The 21,422-nt window shown below is 42.5% G+C and overlaps 1 protein-coding gene across 1 annotated transcript in view; it reads right to left on the reverse strand.

The window, feature by feature from the left end:
• The window catches only part of cfap61 (cilia and flagella associated protein 61), a 183,179-nt gene that overhangs the window by 102,659 nt on the left and 59,098 nt on the right, over nt 1–21,422 (reverse strand). The window contains exons 11-13 of the mRNA XM_048600915.1: nt 19,632–19,671; nt 13,187–13,326; nt 7,877–8,003 (exon numbers count right to left, since the gene is read on the reverse strand). Of these exons, the coding sequence (XP_048456872.1) occupies nt 7,877–8,003; nt 13,187–13,326; nt 19,632–19,671 (307 nt within the window). The remainder of the gene's footprint in view (nt 1–7,876; nt 8,004–13,186; nt 13,327–19,631; nt 19,672–21,422) is intronic.

Below are 21,422 nucleotides of genomic sequence, written 5' to 3' on the forward strand. Positions count from 1 at the left end.
GACTGGACGTCCATGGTAAAGATGAGGTGTTGGGGACCGGGGAATTGGAAGTTCTGGAGGAGGTGGAGGGTGTGGGTGGTGTCACGGACGTAGGTAAGGAGTTCCTGGACCAAGGGGAAGAAAATGGAGTCGAGATAGGTGGAGATAAGTTCGGTGGGGCAGGAGCAGGTGGAGACAATGGGTCAACCAGGGCAGTCAGGTTTGTGGATTTTGGGAAGGAGATAGAAGCAGGCGGTGCGGGGTTGGGGAACGATGAGGTTGGAGGCTGTGGGTGGGAGGGCACCTGAGGTGATGAGGTTGTGGATGGTTTGGGAAATGATGGTTTGGTGGTCGGGGGTGGGGTCATGATCAAGGGGGCGGTAGGAGGTGGTGTCGGAGAGTTGGCGCCTGGCTTTGGCGATGTAGAGGTCAGTGCGCCATACTACAACTGCGCCTCCCTTGTCCGCGGGTTATTATGGTGAGGTTGGGATTGGAGCGGAGGGCTGCACATTCTGAGGGGGAGAGGTTGGAGTCGGTGAGAGGGGTGGAGTGGTTGAGGCGATTGATATCTCGACGGCAGTTGGAGATGAAGAGGTCGAGGGAGGGTAGGAGGTCTTGGGGTGGTGTCCAGGAGGAGGGGGTGTGTTGGAGTTGGGAGAAGGGGTCAGTAGAGGGAGGGTTAGGTTCACGGTTGAAGAAGTAAGCACGGAGGCGGAGAAGGCGGAAAAACTGCTCAATGTCCAAACGTGACCGGTATTCGTTGATGTGTGGGTGGAGGGGTCAAAGGTGAGCCCTTTACTGAGGACTGACGGTTTGTCCTCAATAAGGGGAAGGTCTGGGGAGATGGTGAAGACTCGGCAGTACTGGGTGCTGCTGTCTCCTCTGGAGCTGCTGGCTGTGGAGGCGGTGGGTGGAGCAATGTCGGCGGTGGGCGGAGTTGCGTTGGCGGTGGTGGGCGGAGTTGCGTCAGCGTTGGTGGTGGGCGGAGTTGCATCGGCATCGGTGGTGGGCGAAGCGGCGTCGGCAATGGGCTGAGCAGGGTAGGCAGTGGCAGCAGTGGTGACAGTAGGTGCGTCCTCAGTGGCTATGGTGTTGCCCTTGGAAATGGAGGCGGTGGCACCAGCAGTGGTGTCGATGGCGTTCGCTTTCCCGGAAGTGGTGTACTCGGTGGCGGAGGATGTGACGTCATCCGTGGGTGCTCCGACAGTGGCCACATGGCCAATGGCGGCAGGCACATTGTGGGGAAGATCCTGGGTAGGGTTGGGGATTTGGGAGGCGGAGTAGGCCCGTTTTGGGTGGTACGCACCAGTAAGTTTACTGTACTTACGGTTTTAAGCTTCAAAATCTCCCCTCCCACTACCGCATCCCAAAACCAGCCCCAGCTCGTCCCCGCCTCCCTAACCTGTCCTTCCTCCCACCTATCCCCTCCTCCCACCCCAAGCCCCACCCCCATCTCCTACCTACTAACCTCATCCCGCCCCCTTGACCTGTCCGTCCTCCCTGGACTGACCTATCTCCTCCCTACCTCCCCACCTACACTCAGCTCTACTGACTCCATCCCCGCCTCTTTGACCTGTCTGTCTCCTCTCCACCTATCTTCTCCTCTATCTATCTTCTATCCGCCTCCCCCTCTCTCCCTATTTATTTGAGAACTCCCTTCCCCTTCCCCAATTCTGAAGAAGGGTCCAGGCCCGAAACGTCAGCCTTCCTGCTCCTCTGATGCTGCTTGGCCTGCTGTGTTCATCCAGCTCTACACCTTGTTATCTCATGCTTCATATTACCTGACTTTTCTTAATAAGGGAACCATGAACAAAGTATGATCATGATATTTTAAATTACATTATGAGAGATGTGGGAAGAATAATATATCTGGTGTATTGCCATAAATTATTTTCCCTTACAGTGAACTACCTTCGGTTGTTATATTTAAGAAATTATTTAGCTTAAACTGTCAATTTATTAAGAATCAGTTAAGGAAGGCCAACAAGTTTGATTTCAGTTTTCAATTACTGGGTGTATTCATATCTCGATATTCATATCTCGAAACTTGATGCAGTCGAGCAGGGGAGACTGATTATGCATGGAAATACCAGAAGTATGTGCAGAAAACCTGTGAGGTTTTGAACTCAGCTTGCTTTTACACCTGACTTCTGAGTTCCTGCACCAATTATTTTGAGCAGGTGTAATGCCAACCACATGGCCTTCTAAGATTTACTGAAGCAGGATTACAATTTACTTAAGTGTGCTGCCTCTCCAAATGTTTTTGCATAGTTGTGCAAGTTGGTAGTGATCAACTTTTGTAAGTTTGGTTTAGGCATCTATAGATTGCTATGTGGCTGTGCAATTTAGAGGTGCTGATGGGGGATATAAATCTAGTTCTTAAAGCAGGAAGACTGCTGGACTCAAAGCAGAAAGTTTCCAGTTAGGGCATCACAGGTCAGGATAATGACATATTTAGCAACATCCCAAAATGTCTACCACACCAACACCATCAACATGCCCTTTCAAGCCCACTCCAATATACTGTCTCACATACAAATTTACCTTGCAGGGGCATTTATCATAAAACCACATGATTTATAGCTCTCATTCATACTGAGTTCTGAAGAAGTGTCACACCAGACTTGAACCATTAACTATTTTTGTCTTCACAGATGCTGCCAGACCTTCTCAGTTTCTCCAGCATTCACCTCTCTCCCTATTTATTTCAGAACCCCCTTCCCCTCCCCCATTTCTGATGAAGGGTCTAGGCCCGAAACGTCAGCGTTTCTGCTCCTATGATGCTGCTTGGCCTGCTGTGTTCATCCAGCCCTGCACCTTGTTGTCTCGGATTCTCCAGCATCTGCAGTTTCTACTATCTCTACGTCAGACTCCTGCTCGTTGACTACAGCTCCGCCTTCAATACCATTATCCCCTTCAGACTGATCTCAAAACTGCGTGACCTTGGTCTTAGCTCTGCCTTCTGCACCTGGATCCTCAGCTTTCTGACCTATAGGCCGCAATCAGTGAGGATAGGTAACTCCACCTCCTCCACAATAACATTCAACACTGGAGACTCCCTCCCCTCCAAGGATGTGTACTCAGCCCCCTACTGTACTCCTTTTACACCTACGACTGTATCACCAAATTCTGAATGAATGCAATCTACAAGTTCGCTGACAACACCACTGGATATCTAACAATGATGAGTCAAAATACAGAAGGGAGATAGAGGGCTTGGTGATGTGGTGCAATGAAAACAATTTGTCTGTCAATGTTGGCAAAACTAAAGAACTGATCATCAACTTCAGAAAGAAAGAGGAAAATACACCCCCATCTACATCGACGGAACTGAGGTTGAAAGAGCGAAGAGCATCAAGTTTCCTGGATTGATGATGTCCGATGACCTGCCCTGGACTTCTGGCGTAAATATGACAGTCAAGAAGGCACAACAACGCCTCTTCTTCCTCAGGCGGCCCAGGAAATTTGGCATGTCCATATGGTCCCTCACTAACTTCTACAGATGCACCATTAAAAGCATACTGTCCAGGTGCATAACAGCGTGGTATGGCAACTGCTCTGACCATGACCGTAAGAAAATACAGAAGGTGTCTAAGGTTCTTGAGTAGATTTGTAGTTCAGGTTGTGGATGCTGTGGTTGGTTTGCTTGCTGAGCTGGTTCATTAGTTCACAGATGTTTCATTACTCTGCTAGGTAACATCATCAGTACAGTCTCTGATGAAGCGCTGTTGTGTTTTCCCGCCCGGTATTTAAACTCTGGGGTCCATTGGAATTGATTACCTCATTTCTGGTTTTTCTTTGCAGTGGTGTATATATAGGGTCTAATTCTACATGTTTATTGATGGCCTTCTTGGTGGAGAACCAAGCCTCTAGAAATTCCCGTGCTTGTCTCTGTTTGGTCTGTCCTAGGATCCTGATGTTGTCCCAGTCGGACTGGTGGTTCTCTTTATCCATGTGAATGGTGACAAATGAGTACCGGTCATGTCTTTTTGTTGCTAGTTGGTGTTCATGTATTCTTGTGGCCAATTTCCCCTTTCTGTCTGTCCAATGTAATGTTTCTCGCAGTCTTTGCATGGGATCTTATATATAATGTTGGCTCTGTCCATCGTGGGTAAGGGGTCTTTGGTTCGAGTTAGCAGTTGGTGAAGGGTTGATGTAGGTTTGTGTGCAGATAGCAGAAAGTAAATTTAAGTTGTCTTGGTATAATTATTTTTCTTGTGTTGGAATTTGAACCATATGATCAATGGAAGACAGAGGTTAGTAAATGAACTTGGTGCTGTTGCTCACTAAGCAAAGTAAAATGAAAAGAAAGACATTTTCTGAGGTGACTCCCAATCAGTCAAATCATGGCGAATGTCTGGAATCTCTAACAGACTTCCTGGATTAAAAGTTACATGAAAGATGACTGCTAAATGCCTTTGAGGCTTGGTCAAAATTTAATAATCTTTTGGAAAATGGACACTGATTTCATATATTCAAAGTATTTCTTGGACTTTTATCAAAATCTGCACAATATTAACTTGGGAATCATTAGATAAGCATTAGCGATTAAGATTTCCAGATTATGCTGAAATTCCTATTATGGACAGACAAGTCCAAACTGTCATTCAGTTCTCAGGGAATGGTACTATTGGGTCAGATATCTGCTGCCTCAGAAAAGTTCCGTGGGAACTGTCAGTCCTTTCAACATTCAAAGAATAAATGAAACATTTCACTGTGCTACAAATAGTATAAGACTCAATGGTTGCCAGGTTTCAAAATGTTCCATATACTAGGTATATGCATCAATGTAAAGGAAGGATTAAAGACAAGCAGAATAGTGATGAGACTGTGTGCAGCAAACACAGTTACGTCTACAGAAAAAAAATCGGAACAATAACAATGGGAACACATTCCAGAAAAGCCAAAGGATGTTAATAAACACTTTAGATATAATACTTTAAGTATTATGTGGCTGATTGTGCAGATGGAAGAAATAGAGACATTGAACTTGTGAGTCTGACTTCGATTGTGGGTAAATTGTTGGAGGTGATTATAAAAGATAGGATTTATGGACCTTTAGAGAGGCAAAATTGATTAGGGATAGTCAGCATGGTTTTGTGTGAGGAAAATCGTGTCTCACAAACTTGATTGAGTTTTTTTGAGGAAGTTGCCAAAAAGATTGAATACTGTGTCCAATTCTGGTCACATGGTTATAGGAAGGATCCATATTAAGCCGGAGAGGGTTCAGAAGAGATCTGGCAGGATATTGTTGGGTATGGGAGGTTTGAGTTACAAAGAAAGGCTAGATAGGCTGGGACATTTTTTCACTGGAGCATAGGAAGTTGAGAGGCGACCTTATAGAAGTTTATAAAATAATGAGGGGCATAGAGTTAGTGGTAGTTATCTTTTTCCTGAGAGAGGGAATTTCAAGACTAGGGGATATATTTTTAAGCCGAGAGGAGAGAGATTTAAAAAAGACATGACGGGCAAATTTTTTTACACAGAGGGTGGCTCGCATGTGGAATAAACTTCCTGAGGAAGTGGTGAATGTGGGTACAATTACAACATTTAAAAGATATTTGGATAAGTACATAAATAGGAAAGGTTTGGAGGGATATGGGTCAGGAGCAGGCAGGTGGGACAAATTTAGTTTGGGATTATGCTTGTCATGGACCGGTTGGACCAAAAGGTCTGTTTCTGTGCTGTATGACTCTATGACTATGGCGCTTAAGAGGATGATTCTGCATCTATATTTACTTCAGCAGTATGTGAGATACATTTATCAACATTCATTCTGATTTATTAACCATCAACACAAGTTTAAGGAACACAAAAATACTAACTATGTCATATTTAGTGATGACAACCCACTGAGGTTACTCAAGAAAGTGCTAATTCCATGGAAAGTATCGGGTGAAAGCTAGCATATAAGTACTGATGTAATTTCTTGTGAGATACCTATGCTGTTGAGTAAACTTTTACAAAGAATGGTGGAAAAGAAATTTGGAATGGAACATAATGAGCAGAATAATTCAGGTGGCAGGCTTTACCATCTCACCACTGAAAAAGTAAGTGTGATTTTGCTGAGGTGTGTTAGTCAGTTAAAGATGGGAATGTTATCACTCATTGGATAAAAAAGTCCTGCCTCAGAAAGATGCCAGGCAATCTGATTGAAGGAAGCCTAGGATGAGGATTGCGAAGGAAGTGAGTCAAGTCAGACAGTCATAGAAGGCTGCAGCACAGAAAAAGGCCCTTTGGCCCATTGAGTCTGCACAAGTCAGAAACAACCATCCAACTATTTTAATCCCATCTTCCGGGTCAGGACTTGACCCATAGCTTTGTGTGCCTGGTGTACATAGAGTCATAGCGTCATACAGCACAGAAACAGACTTTTCAGTCCACATCATCCATGCCAACCAGACATCCTAATCTGATCCAGTCCCATTGCCAGCATTTGGCCTATATCCATCTAAACCATTCCTATTCATATACCCATCCCGATGCCTTTATCTCAATGCTTCCTAAATATTTTGAGGGTATTTGCCTCTACCAGCTTTACAAACAGTGAGTTCCAGAAAAGATTTTCCTCATCTCCTCTCTAAACCTCCTGCCCCCTATCTTAAATCTATATCCCCTGGTCATTGATCCCTCCACAAAGGGGAAAAAATATTCCTCCTGTCTACAGAGATAGTAAGAACTGCAGATGCTGGAGTCAGAGATAATACAGTATGGAGTTGGAGGAACACAGCAGGCCAGGCAGCATCAGAGGAGCAGGAAAGTTGATGTTTCGGGTTGGGACTCTTCTTCACTTTTTCCCACTAACCTGGAGACCTTAGATAATATCTAGTTGTGGTGCAACTCCCAGTTACTTTCACCATACAAATCAACTGTTTTCATCTCCCATGCTGTCTCCAATGGACTAGTAGAATTCTGCCCTGTTAGTTCCAACTTAAAATTGATTATTGAAACTGTTCATTGACACCAACATGAATCAATGTGTAGTCCAGTTCATTGCTAGCCCAGAAGAGTGGGTAAGATATGAAAGGGATGATGGCAGAAGGGAACATGGAACTGAGGACTGGACTGAGCACTTCCACCTCAAATGTTGCCACAGCCTCAGTACCTGATATGTTGTCTCTTATCCCAGTGGTCAAGAGCTGCAAAATCCAGGGGATATTGGCCATGATATTCACAGCAATCACAGCTGGGGTTTGAACAACGTGTCTCCACCTCTGCAGAAGTCACAGGTGGTTACACCAAGTAGAAGTGCTAAGAAGAGGAAGAGTAATGACTTGTAGTTGCAAAAGCATTTAGATTGGTAAAATTCATTTTTGAACCATGCAAGTAATACTTATTTGTACAACTTTCTGTCCTACTTATTTAGTTGTTGGTTGGCAAGTCACCTTTTTCACATATGAAGGATTGAAGGATGGTAAGACAAAAACTGATGTTTGAAAAGGGATATCTAGCTGTTTGCAGGATTAGTTTGTTTTAGACAATGGGGATGGGGGCACGTGAAGGGGGAAATTACTTATGAATTGGGGTGTTGGATTGGGGTTCATGCCTTTCAGATGTGTTTGCCTGATGGAAGAACTCATGGAATCTAAGTGAGCCTTGCGATAACGTGGGCGCCTTGGTCAGCAATGTGAACAACATCCGGTGCATTGGTCGCATTATGTTCTGCCACTCCCCAGAATCATCCGAAAAGGCTTAGTGTTTACCTGTTCTTCCTACATTTCAGAACCTCATAGAGTGGAAAGTGGATACAATCTTCACTATCCTTCATTACAGTCACACTCAATTGCATAAACTCAAGACTTCCTTCTGTTACATACCAGATAAATGTATCAAACTGAACATATTGAACACTTAACAGAGAATTCAACAACATAAGCCAAACTGATCAAATACTCACTGGGTCTCTGCGAGATTGGTTATAAATATGTAAGATACTTAAAACATTGAACTCCAGATCAAGGTTTTTTACAAGTCTTTGAATTCCTGCAGTGTCATTTTGTGTTGCAAGTCGTACCATGAAGGATCTGGGGAGCAAACAATTTACAATTTCTAAGTATTTATTGATTAAGATGCAAGAAAAGAGAAACATGTTATTTTAACCTTCCACTTACTCATTAATTGGATGAATATGGATCAATTAATTTTATTAGCTGTCACCTCTTTTGCTTATGTCCTTAATGTTTTACTTTTGTCCTGCACCAGCTTGAAAAGACATTTGAGATATTATGTTTCAGCTGTACAAGACATTGGTGAGGCCTCTTCTAGAATACTACTTACAATTCTGGTCGCCCTGCTATAAGATGGATGTTGTTAAACCTGAGAGAGTACAGAAGAATTTACAAGGATGTTGCCAGAAATGGAGGATTTGGGTTATAAGGAGAGGCTGGAGCATTGGAGGATGGGGGGTAACTTTATAGAGGTTTATAAAATCACGAGGAAAGTAGATAAGGTGAATGGCCAAGGTCTTTTTTTTCAAAGTTAGGGGAGTCCAAAACTAGAGGGCACACATTTAAAATGAGAGAGGAAAGAGTTAGAAGGGACCTGTGGGGCAACTTTTTCACACAGAAGGTGGTGCATGTATGGAATGAGCTGCAAGAGGAAGTGGTGGAGGCAGGTACAATTGCCAACATTTAAAAGACATTTGAACAGATGCATGAATAGTAAAGATTTACAGGGGTATGAGCCAAATGCAGGCAAATGGGACTAGTTCAGTTTAGGATATCCGGTCAGCATAGATGAGTTGAACCGAAGGTGTTACTTTGGCAGTTTTCCAGAATCTACCAGTGCTGCTTCTTGTGATAGTAAAGCCCAAGAAATTAAGAATAAAAAATAATCATATTGGATATAGACAACTGGGTTCAAATGAATCTCTTGAACAGTATAAAGAGTGTAGGGACATTCTTAAGACGGAGACCAGGAAGGCAAAAGGATGATATGAGATAAATTTAGCAGGACTTATACAATTAAAAGTAGGTCCTGGTGTCGTGCTGTAGAACAAACAGGTACATAATTCTTTGAAGTTTGCGTCACAGGTAGGCAGGGTAGTTAAGAAGACAGTTAGCGAGCTTGCCTTGATTGCTCAGACCTTTGAGTATAGGAGTTGGGACATCATGTTGACATTGTACAGGACGTTGGTGAGGCTCTTCTGGAGTACTGTGTCCAGTTCTAATTGCCCTGTTATAGGACGGATATTACTAAGCTGGAGAGGATGCAAAAGAAATTTACCAGGATGTTGCTGGGAATGGAGGGTTTGAGTTGTAAGGATACAGGCTGGATAGGCTGGTACCTTTTTCACTGGAGCGCAGGAGGTTGAGGGGTGACCTTATAGACGTTTGTAAATGAGGGGGTATAGATAGGGGAAATGGCAGGTGCCTTTCCCCTAGGGTGGGGTTTTTTCAAAACTAGGGGGTACATTTTTAAGGTGAGAAGAGAAAGATTTAAGAAAGGGGCAATTTTTTTTACATAGGGAGTGATTGGTGTGTTGAATGGACTTCCAGAGGAAATGGTGGGTGTAGATACAGTTACAATATATAAAAGACATTTGGATAAGTACATGAATAAGAAATGTTTGGAGAGTTATGGCCCAAGTGCAGGCAGGTGGAATTAGTTTAATTTGGTAATAAGATCGGCATGGACTGGTTGGAGTGAAGGTCTGATTCTGTGCTGTATGACTCTATGACTCTATAAGGCATGATGCCTTGTGAATGTCAGGGCAATGCGGACCAGCAATGTAGGCAAAATGTGCCATGGAAGAAAAGGAAGATTAACACAGTGATGACTTGTGAAGAATCTAATAAATGCCCAACCTCTCATCCACCTGTTTCCCTAGGCAAAAACATAAAGATTGCAGAGATCCTCCACGATTTCATACAGCAGCACAAAAACATGGAAAATATGCTTGCCTGCAATGACAACATGGCAGGCTCATCTGAAGTCAGCATGCTAAGCCGAAAAGAAACTAAGATTTTCCTGAGCTAACTCCCAATATTTTTCAATGCCTTTCACTGTACAAGCCCATGTTATTGCAAAGTGTAAACAAACTGAAAAATAGACATTTTTCATATAATTACAGTCTTCATTTTTTGATATAGAGGACATTTGCAGGCAAATCAAGTTACATAGGGGCTTCTTCGTCTATCTTGAAGCTCCATTTAACACAAATTTATTTGCAGGCTCCCTGCAATTTGACTTATTGCAATTTATGTAGCTTCAAGATGATTTATGGGAGTTGAACAAATAAAATAATAGCACTGTAATATAAATCACTTCTATTTAACAATGCAGCAGTTGGGAGAGGCAGGGAGGATTGAAAACAATTGAAAAGGGGTAGCATAGTGGCTCAGTGATTAGCACTGCTGCCTCGCAGCGCCAGGGACCTGGCTTCAATTCCAGCCTTAGGTGACCATGGAGAAAGACGTGAAGGCGTGGGAACTTGGCAAAGTTATTGGCAATATCTCAGGGACAGTCCATATCACAGCAGAGGTGGCGTTGGAAGTATTAGAATGTATGACGGTGGAAAAATCTCCTGTCTTGACCAGATATATCCAAGAACCCTACAAGAGGCTAACGAAGAAATTGTGGAGTCCCTGGCTGATATATTTGCATCATCGTTAGCCATGGTTGAGGTCCCAGAAGACTGGAAGGTAGCAAATGTTGCGCCCTTATTCAAGAAGGGCTGCAAAGCAAAACCTGGGAATTATAGACCAGTAATGTTACTTGAGAAGATTGTAAGGGATAAGATATATATACATTTGGAAAGACATGTTTGCTTAGGAGTAGTCAGCATGGCTTCATGCGTGGGAGATCATGCCTCACAATTTAGTTAGAGTTCTTTGATGAAACGGCTAGGAAGGTTGATGAGGGCAAGGTGGTAGACGTAGTCTATATGGATTTCAATATGGATTTCAAAACCTTTTGATAAGGTTCCACATGGTAGGCTGCTCTGGAAGGTTAGATCACATGGAATCCAGAGATTGGATACACAATTGGCTTGATGGTAGGAAGCAGAGAGTAATGGTGGAAGGATGCTTGTCGGATTGGAGGCCTGCGACCAGTAGTGTGCCTCAGGGGTCGGTGCTGGGCCCATTGCTGTTTGTTATCTATACCAATGATTTGGATGAGAATGTACAAAGCATGATTAGTAAGTTTGCAGGTGACACTAAAATAGATGGTATCGTGGACAGTGAAGAAGCTTATCAGGAATTGAGGCAGGATCTTGAACAGCAGGGGAAGTGAGCCAAGAAATGGCAAATGGAGTTTAATGTTGATAAGTGTGAGGTCTTGCACTTTGGAAAGTCAAATCAAAGTAGGAGTTTCATGATGAATGATAGGGCCTTAAGGAGTGTAGTGGAAAAGAGGGACCGTGGAGGTCAGATGTACAGTTCTCTGAAAGTGGAGTCACACGGAGACAGAGCAGTGAAAAAGGTTTTTGGCACACCGACCATCATCAGTCAGGGCATTGAGTATAGGAGTTGGGAAGTCATGTTGCAGTTGTACAGGACATTGGTGAGGCTGCACTTTGGTCACCTTGCTATAGGAAGTATGTTATTAAACTGGAAAAGGTGCAGAAGAAATTTACAAGGATGTTGCCAGGACTCAAGGAGTTGAGTTATAGGGAGAGGTTGGACTTTTTTCTTTAGAGGTGGGGGAGGTGGTGGTGGTGGGGGGAATCTTATAGAAGTGTATAAGATCATGAGAGGCATGAATAGGGTGAATGCACTCAGTCTTTTTCCCAGGGTTGGGGAATCAAGGACTAGAGGGCATCAGTTTAAGGTAAGAGGGGAAAGAATACATGGGAACCTGAGGGGCAACTTTTTTTTACACAGAGGGAGGTACACATATGGAATGAACTGCCAGCGGGAGTAGTTGAGGCGAATAAATTAACAACATTTAAAAGGCATTTGGATGAATACATGGACAGGAAAGGTTTAGAAGGATATGGGCCATGTGCGAAGAAATGGGATTAGTGTGGATGGACATTTTGGTCAGCATGGGCTAGTTTGGGCTGAAGGGCCTGTCTCAGTGCTGTAGGACTCTATGACTCTATGACTGTCTGTGTGAAGTTTGCGCATTCTCCCTTAGTCTGCATGGGTTTCTGCTGGGTGCTCCGGTTTCCTCCCACAGTCCAAAGATGTGCTGGTAAAGTGGATTGCTAAATTGCCCAGTAGTGTGCAGGCTAGGTGGGTTAGCCATGGTAAATGTGGGGTTATGGGGATAGGGGTTTGGGTGGGATGCTTTTCGGAGGGTCAGTGCAGACTCAATGGATGGAGTCGACTCTATCAGCACTGTAGAGATTCTGTGATTGATTGGAAAAAATTCTTCATTGCTAAAAATATGATTTTTTTGACATATCAATGAGCTGTAGTTTCCCAATTACAGCACTAATTTATCACAACATTTATTTCTAATGCGTGAACTGGTGTCAACTTTCCATTGAATAGAACATTTTCATGTTATTCCATTTAAAATGTTCAGATCTAAAGATGAAGGTGTGAGGTGGGTGGTGAAGGGGTGGTGGCCATAGGCTCGCAGTACTCTAAATAATCCACGTGAGCAAACCATAAGAAGACATCTAAGTTTCAGCGACCCAGATGCACTGGTTCCGTTAATGGCTCTGTAGACATCATAAACTCAATATCTAAAAGTTTGAAACTCAAGTTGTCTTCTACCAGACCACAACATATATTATTACATTAATACAATGCACCACTGGCTAATCTTCTAATTTTCAAAACAAAATTTCATCATTCTTCAAAATGATATTTTTGTTCTTGTGTTCTCACCTCCCATCTTGAAAAGACCAACCTCTAGTTGGGATGCAGTTCTTTGTGCACAGGCAGTTGGCTGCCACCTCAGTCAGTGGTAATCCTTCATTCTTCTGCCGAGATGGTGGGTGCTAACAGGCTTTCTAACTGCAAAGGACATTTCTGCGAGCAAATTCTAGCATCAGCTAATTACTGAATCAGTGTATTTTCCAACAGGGGTCATTTGTCAGGGCCAAGATCTCCATCTCTTTTTATCTCCCTACTTCAAAATATTGAGGCCAGTTCCAGTGTGTGAACTGATGGCCTGGTTGAAATCAATACCCACAAATGATCACCCATGTAACAACCCCTGGATTATGACTTAACAGAACACCATGTAGTACATTTTCCATCTCATTCAAAAAGTAAGTAAGCATAGTAAATTGGTTTTGAAGGGTCCTTACTTTAACAAGCCTTTGCGATGAGTGACGTATAGTTCATGAGACAATGTAGTCTTGCTGTAGGGTACAACACGGACAAAATCCTTCAGCAAAGGAAACTCTGGGATGAGATGAGGTACTGTGATGACACAGTAGTCTCTGTCCTGTAGTAATCAGTGACAAAAAATGTAAGTGAAAAAAGCTAATACTTTTTTTAAAAATCCACTTAAAGTTTTTCACTAAATGATTCAGAGAACATAATAAACTCTGGTTGTGATATTGAGCAGTTTAAGCACCATATGAATATAATATACAATTAGTCACACAGTTGTTTCTGTAAACCACATATAAATGAGAAATTAACTAATAAGCTTTAATAATGAGAAAATTATTAGAGAAGCAAGACAAAATGGCAGCTTGGATGACTGTGAGCAGCTCATTGTATTGTTTATCTGAATGGAGTAAATATTACTTGTCTCTCTTGTATTGATGTACACATTTAGTTCACATTAATGGTGAGTAATTGGGCACATTACATTTGTTTATTTAAATTATTCGACAAGAAAATGTGAAAGATTGTTCACTGGGACACATGTGGACACACAAATTCATAGTCATATTAAACAAAGATCATTTGAAAAGTCTTGGAATTTACTCCATACCACCATTTTACTGCAGTTCAGATATGGCAATATAGGGAGAACCATCCTGCTTTTCTGTTAATATACTTAGCATGTCATTGTCAATCTTGCTTTCACCAACCAGTTTCTAGACAGGGCATAAAATAATTAATTAAACATTATAAAATTCTTTGAGAAAACTGGATCGAGATCTCCAAGACTATGTTATCAACCACTGGCAGATTCTAGTACAACTTCTTAGCTGCTCTGTTGCTTAAAAGCAGAATTAGGTATTATTGCCTAAACTTTTAGTGGAGCTAGGATGACTCAGGAGTCCCTTAAAAGCAATGGGCAGGCCCCAATTCTGAGATTCCCAACTCCATTCCTGAGGCTGTCCAGTTTCAGGGAGTACTTCTTAAGGTTATGGGATTGGTTTGGGTTATAAGCCCCCACCTAGAATCTTGATCTGCGATCAAAGTTTTTGTTTGATGGCACTTTGTGAGACCTTCTCACAGGCCACCTTTTGATTTTCAATGGCAATATTTTTGTGTTCAGGAGCTCAACTTTCATTTTCACTAATTCCTGTACTGATAGATGCAATCATGTAGTAGCACTGTCTTCTGTATTTGTGTAGACTTTTTTTTATAGTTTTCTTCTTTAGAGATAGGAAAGATGGCACAAATCATCAGCATTAACTCACTAATAAGCTCTGTTCTGAGGAAGGGTCACTGGACCCGAAATGTTAACTCTGAGTTTTTTCTTCACAGATGCTGCCAGACCTGCTGAGCTTTTCCAGCAACTTTGTTTTTACTCCTTGTTTTGGTTCTTATTCCAATGGCTGTTCTTGACAAATTGTGTCGCTTCATACAGGATTTTCCTCCAAGTTGGTTTCTTTTGAATAAGGTCCTCCCATGCATTGACATCTATGTTGCAGTTCTTAAGAGTAGTTGTTAGGGAGTCTTTGAAATGCTTCCTTTGTCCTCCTCTCATTTAAGTACTTGCCTTGAGTTGTGTGAAGATGATTTGCTTTGGCGGTTGAAACTCAGGCATTCTAAGCACATTGCCAGTCCAGTGGAGTTGGTTTCCGATAATCATGATCTCAATGCTGGTGCTATTGGCTGCTTCAACACCTCCCCTCCCCACCACCTGCAACTGCCCCTCCAAGCCACTCAATATCATGAATTGAAAATATATCAATACCTCCTTCACTATCACTGGGTCAAAATCCTGGAATTGTCTCCAGGGCACCGCGAATGATTGATTTATTGTCACGTGTACTGAAATACAGTGAAAAGCTTTGTTTATGAACAGTACGGGCAGATCACAGCAAGCAAAGAATGTATAGATCAAGAAGACTTAGAGGCATACAGGTTACATTATTTGAGGCTAGAGTCCATTCAACCGTCTGATAACGGCTGGAAAGGAGCTGATCCTGAGCCTACTCATGCGTGTGTTCAGGCTTTGTATCTTCTGCCTGGCAGAAAAGGTTGTAGGAGATCATTACCAGGGTGCGATGGGTCTTTTAATGATGTTGGCTATCTTCAGTGGCAACGAGCCATGTAAATAGAGTCCATGGATGGAAGGTTAGCTTCTGTGATGGTCTGGGCTGTGCACACCCCCTTCTGTAGTTTCTTACGGTCGTGGACAGAGCAGTTGCCACACCAGGTCATTATGCACCTGGGCAGTATGCTTTCAATCGACAGTATGTACAGCATGTGGCCTGGAACGGTTCAAGGAGGCCGCCCACTGCTGCCTTCTCATGGGCAGCTCATGACAGGCAATAAATACTGGCCAGCCAGTGACACCTATGTCCCATAAGGAAAAGAAACCTCCCAAATGACTGAGTCAAAAGGCTCGGTCAGATCAATGAAGGCCATGTAGAGTGGTTGGTATTGTTCCTGGGATCTCTCTTGGAGTTGTTGAGCAATGAGGTTCATGTTTGGTCAGAAGTCACATTGGCTTTTAGGAAGGAGATTGGGAAAAGACAGCTAGCAAGGATTCAGGTGATGATCTTTCTGGTGATGGAGAGTAGGGCATTAGCTCAGTTGGCTGGATAACTGATTTATGATACCAACAGCATGTGTGCAATTCCTGCACTGGCTGAGGTTACCATGAGGACTCTCCTTCTCAATCTCTGCCCTTGCCTGAGGTGCGGTAACCCTCAGGTTAAAGAACTGCCAGTTGTCTCTCCCCAGTGACAGAGCACCCTATGGCACAAATGTCAATGACAGTATATACACATACAATGCTATTGAATCTTTTGACTTGCAATCTTTATACTTTCTTTCTAAATTGAGATCATGTAATACTGTGAAGGAAGGCAGTTGATTTTGAATGAGTCAAACTTACGAAATTATGAATCAGGAGAAGAGCTTCCAACTGAAAATAGTGAATTAAATGAATTCTAAGCATTTTCTCATGTAAAATATAAAACGAGTATATTTCTTAAGCTTCATACAACCACAAACATGCTTGGCAGAATGCTATCAAGCCCTCAATGGCATGGGCCAAGGTAAAAAAATTTGGGAGCATTACATGAGAAGTTTATTGAGGCCTTTCTCAAAGTCTGAAGAGACAAGTCGTATTTTCCAACACAGTCTTGGATGTCGAAATGAGATTGTCACTCGAGTGGTGAGAGGCCTATTAACAAATAATATTGTTCATTATCACACTCATTGCTACCTTATCTCACCTGGTTACTATGTAGATTCTTAGTCTACTACCTGCCACCTAGAAAGCAGATGCTGAGAATCTTCAATATGGAAGTCAGAGCAAGTACCTGTGAAACCACCTTGCTAGCTGCCTTCTCTGGTCTGTATCTTGGATATCCAGTGATAATATCTCAGGGCATGCTCTGTGGGCAACGGTTGCTACTGGAGGAGCAGCACCTCATATTCCACCTTGGGAGACTACAACCCAATGGTCTCAATGTGGACTTTACTAGTTTCAAAATCTCCCCACCCCCGGCCTCATCCTATGACCAACCCTCCCTCTCATCCCCACCTCCTTGACCTGACACAACTTGTCCGTCTTCTCTCCCACTCCTCCCACCTCACTGACCAATCCCCACCACTGCCTACCTGCACTCACCTATCACCATCCCACCTACCTTCCCCAGCCCCACCCCTCCTCTCTCTATTTATTTCAGAGCTGCCTTCCTCCTCCCCCATTTCTGAAGAAGGGTCCCGAACAGAAACATCAACTTTCCTGCTCCTCTGATGCTGCCTGACCTGCTGTGTTCCTTCAGCTCCACACTGTGTTAACTCTGACTCCAGCATCAGCACTTCTTACTATCTCTAAGATAGGTGATGAACTGCTGACGTTTGAATCCTCACCACTTATGTGGAGTGTGTCCTGACTCTTGGTCTTGATTGGCTGACTGATGGTTTCCAACTTTCTGGACTGTTGTTAGAGGCTGTCCTTGACTTTCAGTGTCGGGACTCCCTGATCAAAATCTATCTCTTTTGACCTGACTGAGCCCTGCTGACAACCACGACAAGCTTCCAGGCTTTGTGTCTGTGCTGGACAGTGCCGTAATATAGCAGCAACGTGAACATCATATCTCTAGCTGAGTGGCAAAGCACAAAAAGACAAAGCAATGCAAGGCAGGATTGTTGTTAGCATCCAGATAAGCTCAGAGTGAGTGAGCACTATAACAGCGAGTGAAGAGCCCAGAAAGGAAGCCCCGTCCAGTCCATGAGCCGGGTGTGTATCACTGAACACACTGAGTTAGTGCTGTAGCAGTACAATTATACTTGTCATTGCACCCTGAGGTGCAGCATTGAAGCACTGAAGCATACTGTAAGTGAACCGAAGAAGTGCCATGAGTATTCTTTGAGGCTGGCACGTGTCAGATGCCAATGTATGTGGGCATGGGGTGTGTGTGGCCAGGGTCCATGGTGCATGCCCTGAGATATTACTGCTGTGTTCAACATGGAAATCCTTGGAGCAAATGGCAAGCTGAATTTGCCAGGTAGCCACTCTGATTTCCAAGTCAAGTTTTCTTGATGTCTAGCTTGTTTAATGTATTTAGGTAGAAAGGAATCTGAATATTAATGCCCTGTGTTAGACTATTGACAAGACATTTATTAAGTAATAATCCCCCTTAATTGGCAACTCACTGCTGCCTAGCAAGAAATTTGCCATTCTGCCTGTCAAAAACGAGATGCTGTCAACATCAAGCCACTCTAGACTTCTCATCTGATTCTGCCGCAAATCTCATCATAGCTAATGTCACTCAGACCCGGATAATATTCGGGCATTTTCTCTTATTAGAGAAGTAGCTTCTCACGGAATTCATCTGTCTCATGTACACAGGATTCAACGTTTCTCTGACTGGTCAGCTCGATGATTGATTTTTCAGAGGTGATTTTACAGGAGCATCTGCACCTGCTGTCCCTGTTTATTTTAGCCCTGTTCCTGACCTACCCTGAAAGCACAATGAAGCTTAATCGAGAGCCCGGGAAATCCATTATTTTGTAGGAACACCTGAACCAAGGGCAAACATTGCTTGATTGGCTGCTCTGGCGTTCTAAGCTCTGCTGTCAAGTGCCAATGTTAATTTATCGAGGTTGTGAGGTTTCAAGTGCTTGCATGGTTGACACTTTATTGTCCTGGAGTAAAATGATTTTTTTTAACATACTGGAAAGTAATGAATAATTGACAATTTTGAAGTCTTTTTTTTACAGACCGTAATGTCACAGTGGGATAACTGGTTCTATACAGTGTATAGTGAAGCAATGGGCCTGGAAGTGCCATTGCTTGGCATGGGTAAATGAGGGGCCAGAGTTGAATGGAGGGTCATAGTCTTATACAGTTACATGAGGTGACAGGGACATGGCTTGGAGTTTGTTTAGGGCCTGAAGAAAAGTGTGGAGTGAGGGTTACAGGGCCTGACTTTTTTCATTGTAACTGGAATAACTTCCAAAATACCAAGGCAGGCCTTTGAAACAGCCTGCGTTAGCACCTGGCAACCCTGTTTCCCAGGTTAGCTATCCAACTTAATGCTGCACCCAATGACCAGCAATGAAGATCACATAATTGCATGCACTTTCTTCTGAGGAGGGCAAGCCATGCCAGGTATTTTTCCAACTTCTGTAACCTACCTCAAAGATGAACATCTAAGCCATTAGTGGCAAAAAAAAATTTTGGAGACACACAAATTTTTTTTACAGGGTCACGTACATGGGGAAAAATGCAGTTGTGGTGTAAGAGCACTTCTAGATATATAAAAAAAATTGTAACCTAGATCATTTAACTCTATCACCATACCTTCTCCTTCATGTTCCTACCTAGATTCTCTCAAATACCTTTTATGCGCACATCTGAAAACTAAAACAATCTAAAAACCAAATGTCCTTTTGAAAGCAGACCTGAACTGACCCGAATGGACCTGCAGACACGCTGAGTTCAGGCCCTTTGGAAAGAAAAGCTTCGCTTTTAAATCTATTCAGGTTCATTTGGGCGAAGTAAGGGATTTTTTTTTTCCCAAAGGGCCCGAACAGACCTAAATGGACTTGATACTGTATTCAGCTTTAACTCAATTATTTATAGAAGGTTTGCTGTGATGTCAATTCATCTTTCAGGACGAAGATTAGTCTTCTGTATTTATTTTGCTTTTAAGATGTACACTGAGTGTTTTGTGGGTGCAGGACAAAACTATGCAGCTCTTGTAGCTTGGATGGGTCACTATAAAATCTACATACAAGATGTATTATGAAGCAGCCTAAGTGTATTGGAAAACCTAAAGTATGTTCAATAAATGCTGGTCCATCCAGTGATATCCACCTGCCATGAATGTATAAGAAGAAAACATTATTAATTTAGAAGATTATTTAAACTTCACTTACCGGAAAAAGATTAAAAATGTAGGGCAAAAAATCCTGAGACCTGTACACAAAAGGATATAATGTTTAAAGTTTGCTTTTGAAGTTGGTAACCAATGTGCAACTTTACTCAGTTAATCAGAATATCTAATATGAGTCTTTACTTGAATACTTACATGTACTGTAACTAACTATAGTAAAGTTAGCATTTCTCAAGATAGTTCTGTTACTTCTATCAAAGTACAGAATTAATACAAAACAGGACCTTTGTGGAAAACAATAAACTAATGTTGCAATAATTGTAAATGTAGCAAACCTTGCACCCTTTTCCTTTACACTTTGAAATATTTGTCAAAGTATGAATTGCTAACATTTGTTGAGATTACATGAGTATTTTTGCAACTGCATTACAAGGTAGCGAAATCAAGCAAGAATTTTGAGATGATGTCAAAGCTTGCAATTGTTTTGGCTTCTGAATTTGAAAATGAATTACGATCTGTAATCCACTTTTAAAAATTAACAGAACATTCATTGAGTTACATCAAATGCACAGTATAAACATGGCTCATTCAGACCAATTGATCTATGCCAGCACTTATTCTGTACATGAGTGTCCTCCCACTCTCCTCCTCCTCCTCCTCAGAGGGTGCTGTGTATTTGGAATTCTCTTCCACCAGAGTGGTGGGGAAGGCAGAGTCGTTAAATATTTTTAAAGCACAGGTAGATAGATTTTTGACTACAAAGGAAGTCAAAGGTTCTTTTGTGGGGAGTGGATGTTGGTGGTGGGGGCATGGGAGACAGGAATTGAGAACACGATCAGATTAACCATAATCTGATTGAATGGCCAAGCAGGCTTGAGAGGCCAAATGACTATTCATCCTCATAATATGTATACTGATATATAAATTTGTAACCTACTGGTGGTGGTTAATAGATGAAAAAAATACTATGGTGATGTGGTGATGACGAAAAATTCAGTTGTGGTGTAAGAGCGCTTCTAGATATATAGAAGAAATTGTAACCTATTTCATTTAACTCTGTCACCATACCTTCTCCTTCATGTTCCTATCTAGATTCTATTAAATACCCTTTTTAAGTAGAATTTTTAAAAAAGATTACTTCATGGGATGTGCACATTGTTAGCAAGGCTTGCCATTCCTACTTGCAGCTGAGAAGATGATTGTGAGCTACTTTTTTGAACCAATGCAATCCACCTGTTATAGGCAAATCCACAGTGCTGTTAGGGAGGGAGATCCAGGATTTTAACATAATGATAGTGAAGGAACAGTGATAGAGCTTCAAGTCAAAGTGGTATGTGGCTTTTGAGGGGAACTTGTAGGTGTAGCATCCCCATGCATTTACTGTCCTTGTCCTTCTAAATGGTAGTTGTCTTGCGTTTTGAAGATGCTGATCCTTCACGGGTTTTGCATTGATGCTTGTAGATGGTTACATAGCTGCCACTGTGTCTTGGAGAAAGTGAATGCTTAAGGCAGTGGATGCATACCAATCAGGTGGGCTACTATGTCCTGAATGGCAGTGTTTAGCTACTTAAATGTTGTTGGAGCTACAATCATTCAGGCAAATGGAGAATCTTCCATCACACACCTGACATGCTTTGTATGTTGTGGATAGGCTTTGATGAGTCAGGAGGTGAGTTACTTATCACAGAATTCCCAGTTTCTGATGTATTCTTATAACCACACTATTTATATAGCTAAGATAACAAGGTGTAGAGCTGGATGAACACAGCAGGCCAAGCAGCATCAGAGGAGCAGGAAGGCTGACGTTTCGGACCTAGACCCTTCTTTAGAAAAA

The sequence above is a fragment of the Rhincodon typus genome, chromosome 9, assembly GCF_021869965.1.
Source record: "Rhincodon typus isolate 14 chromosome 9, sRhiTyp1.1, whole genome shotgun sequence".
NCBI lineage: Eukaryota > Metazoa > Chordata > Chondrichthyes > Orectolobiformes > Rhincodontidae > Rhincodon > Rhincodon typus.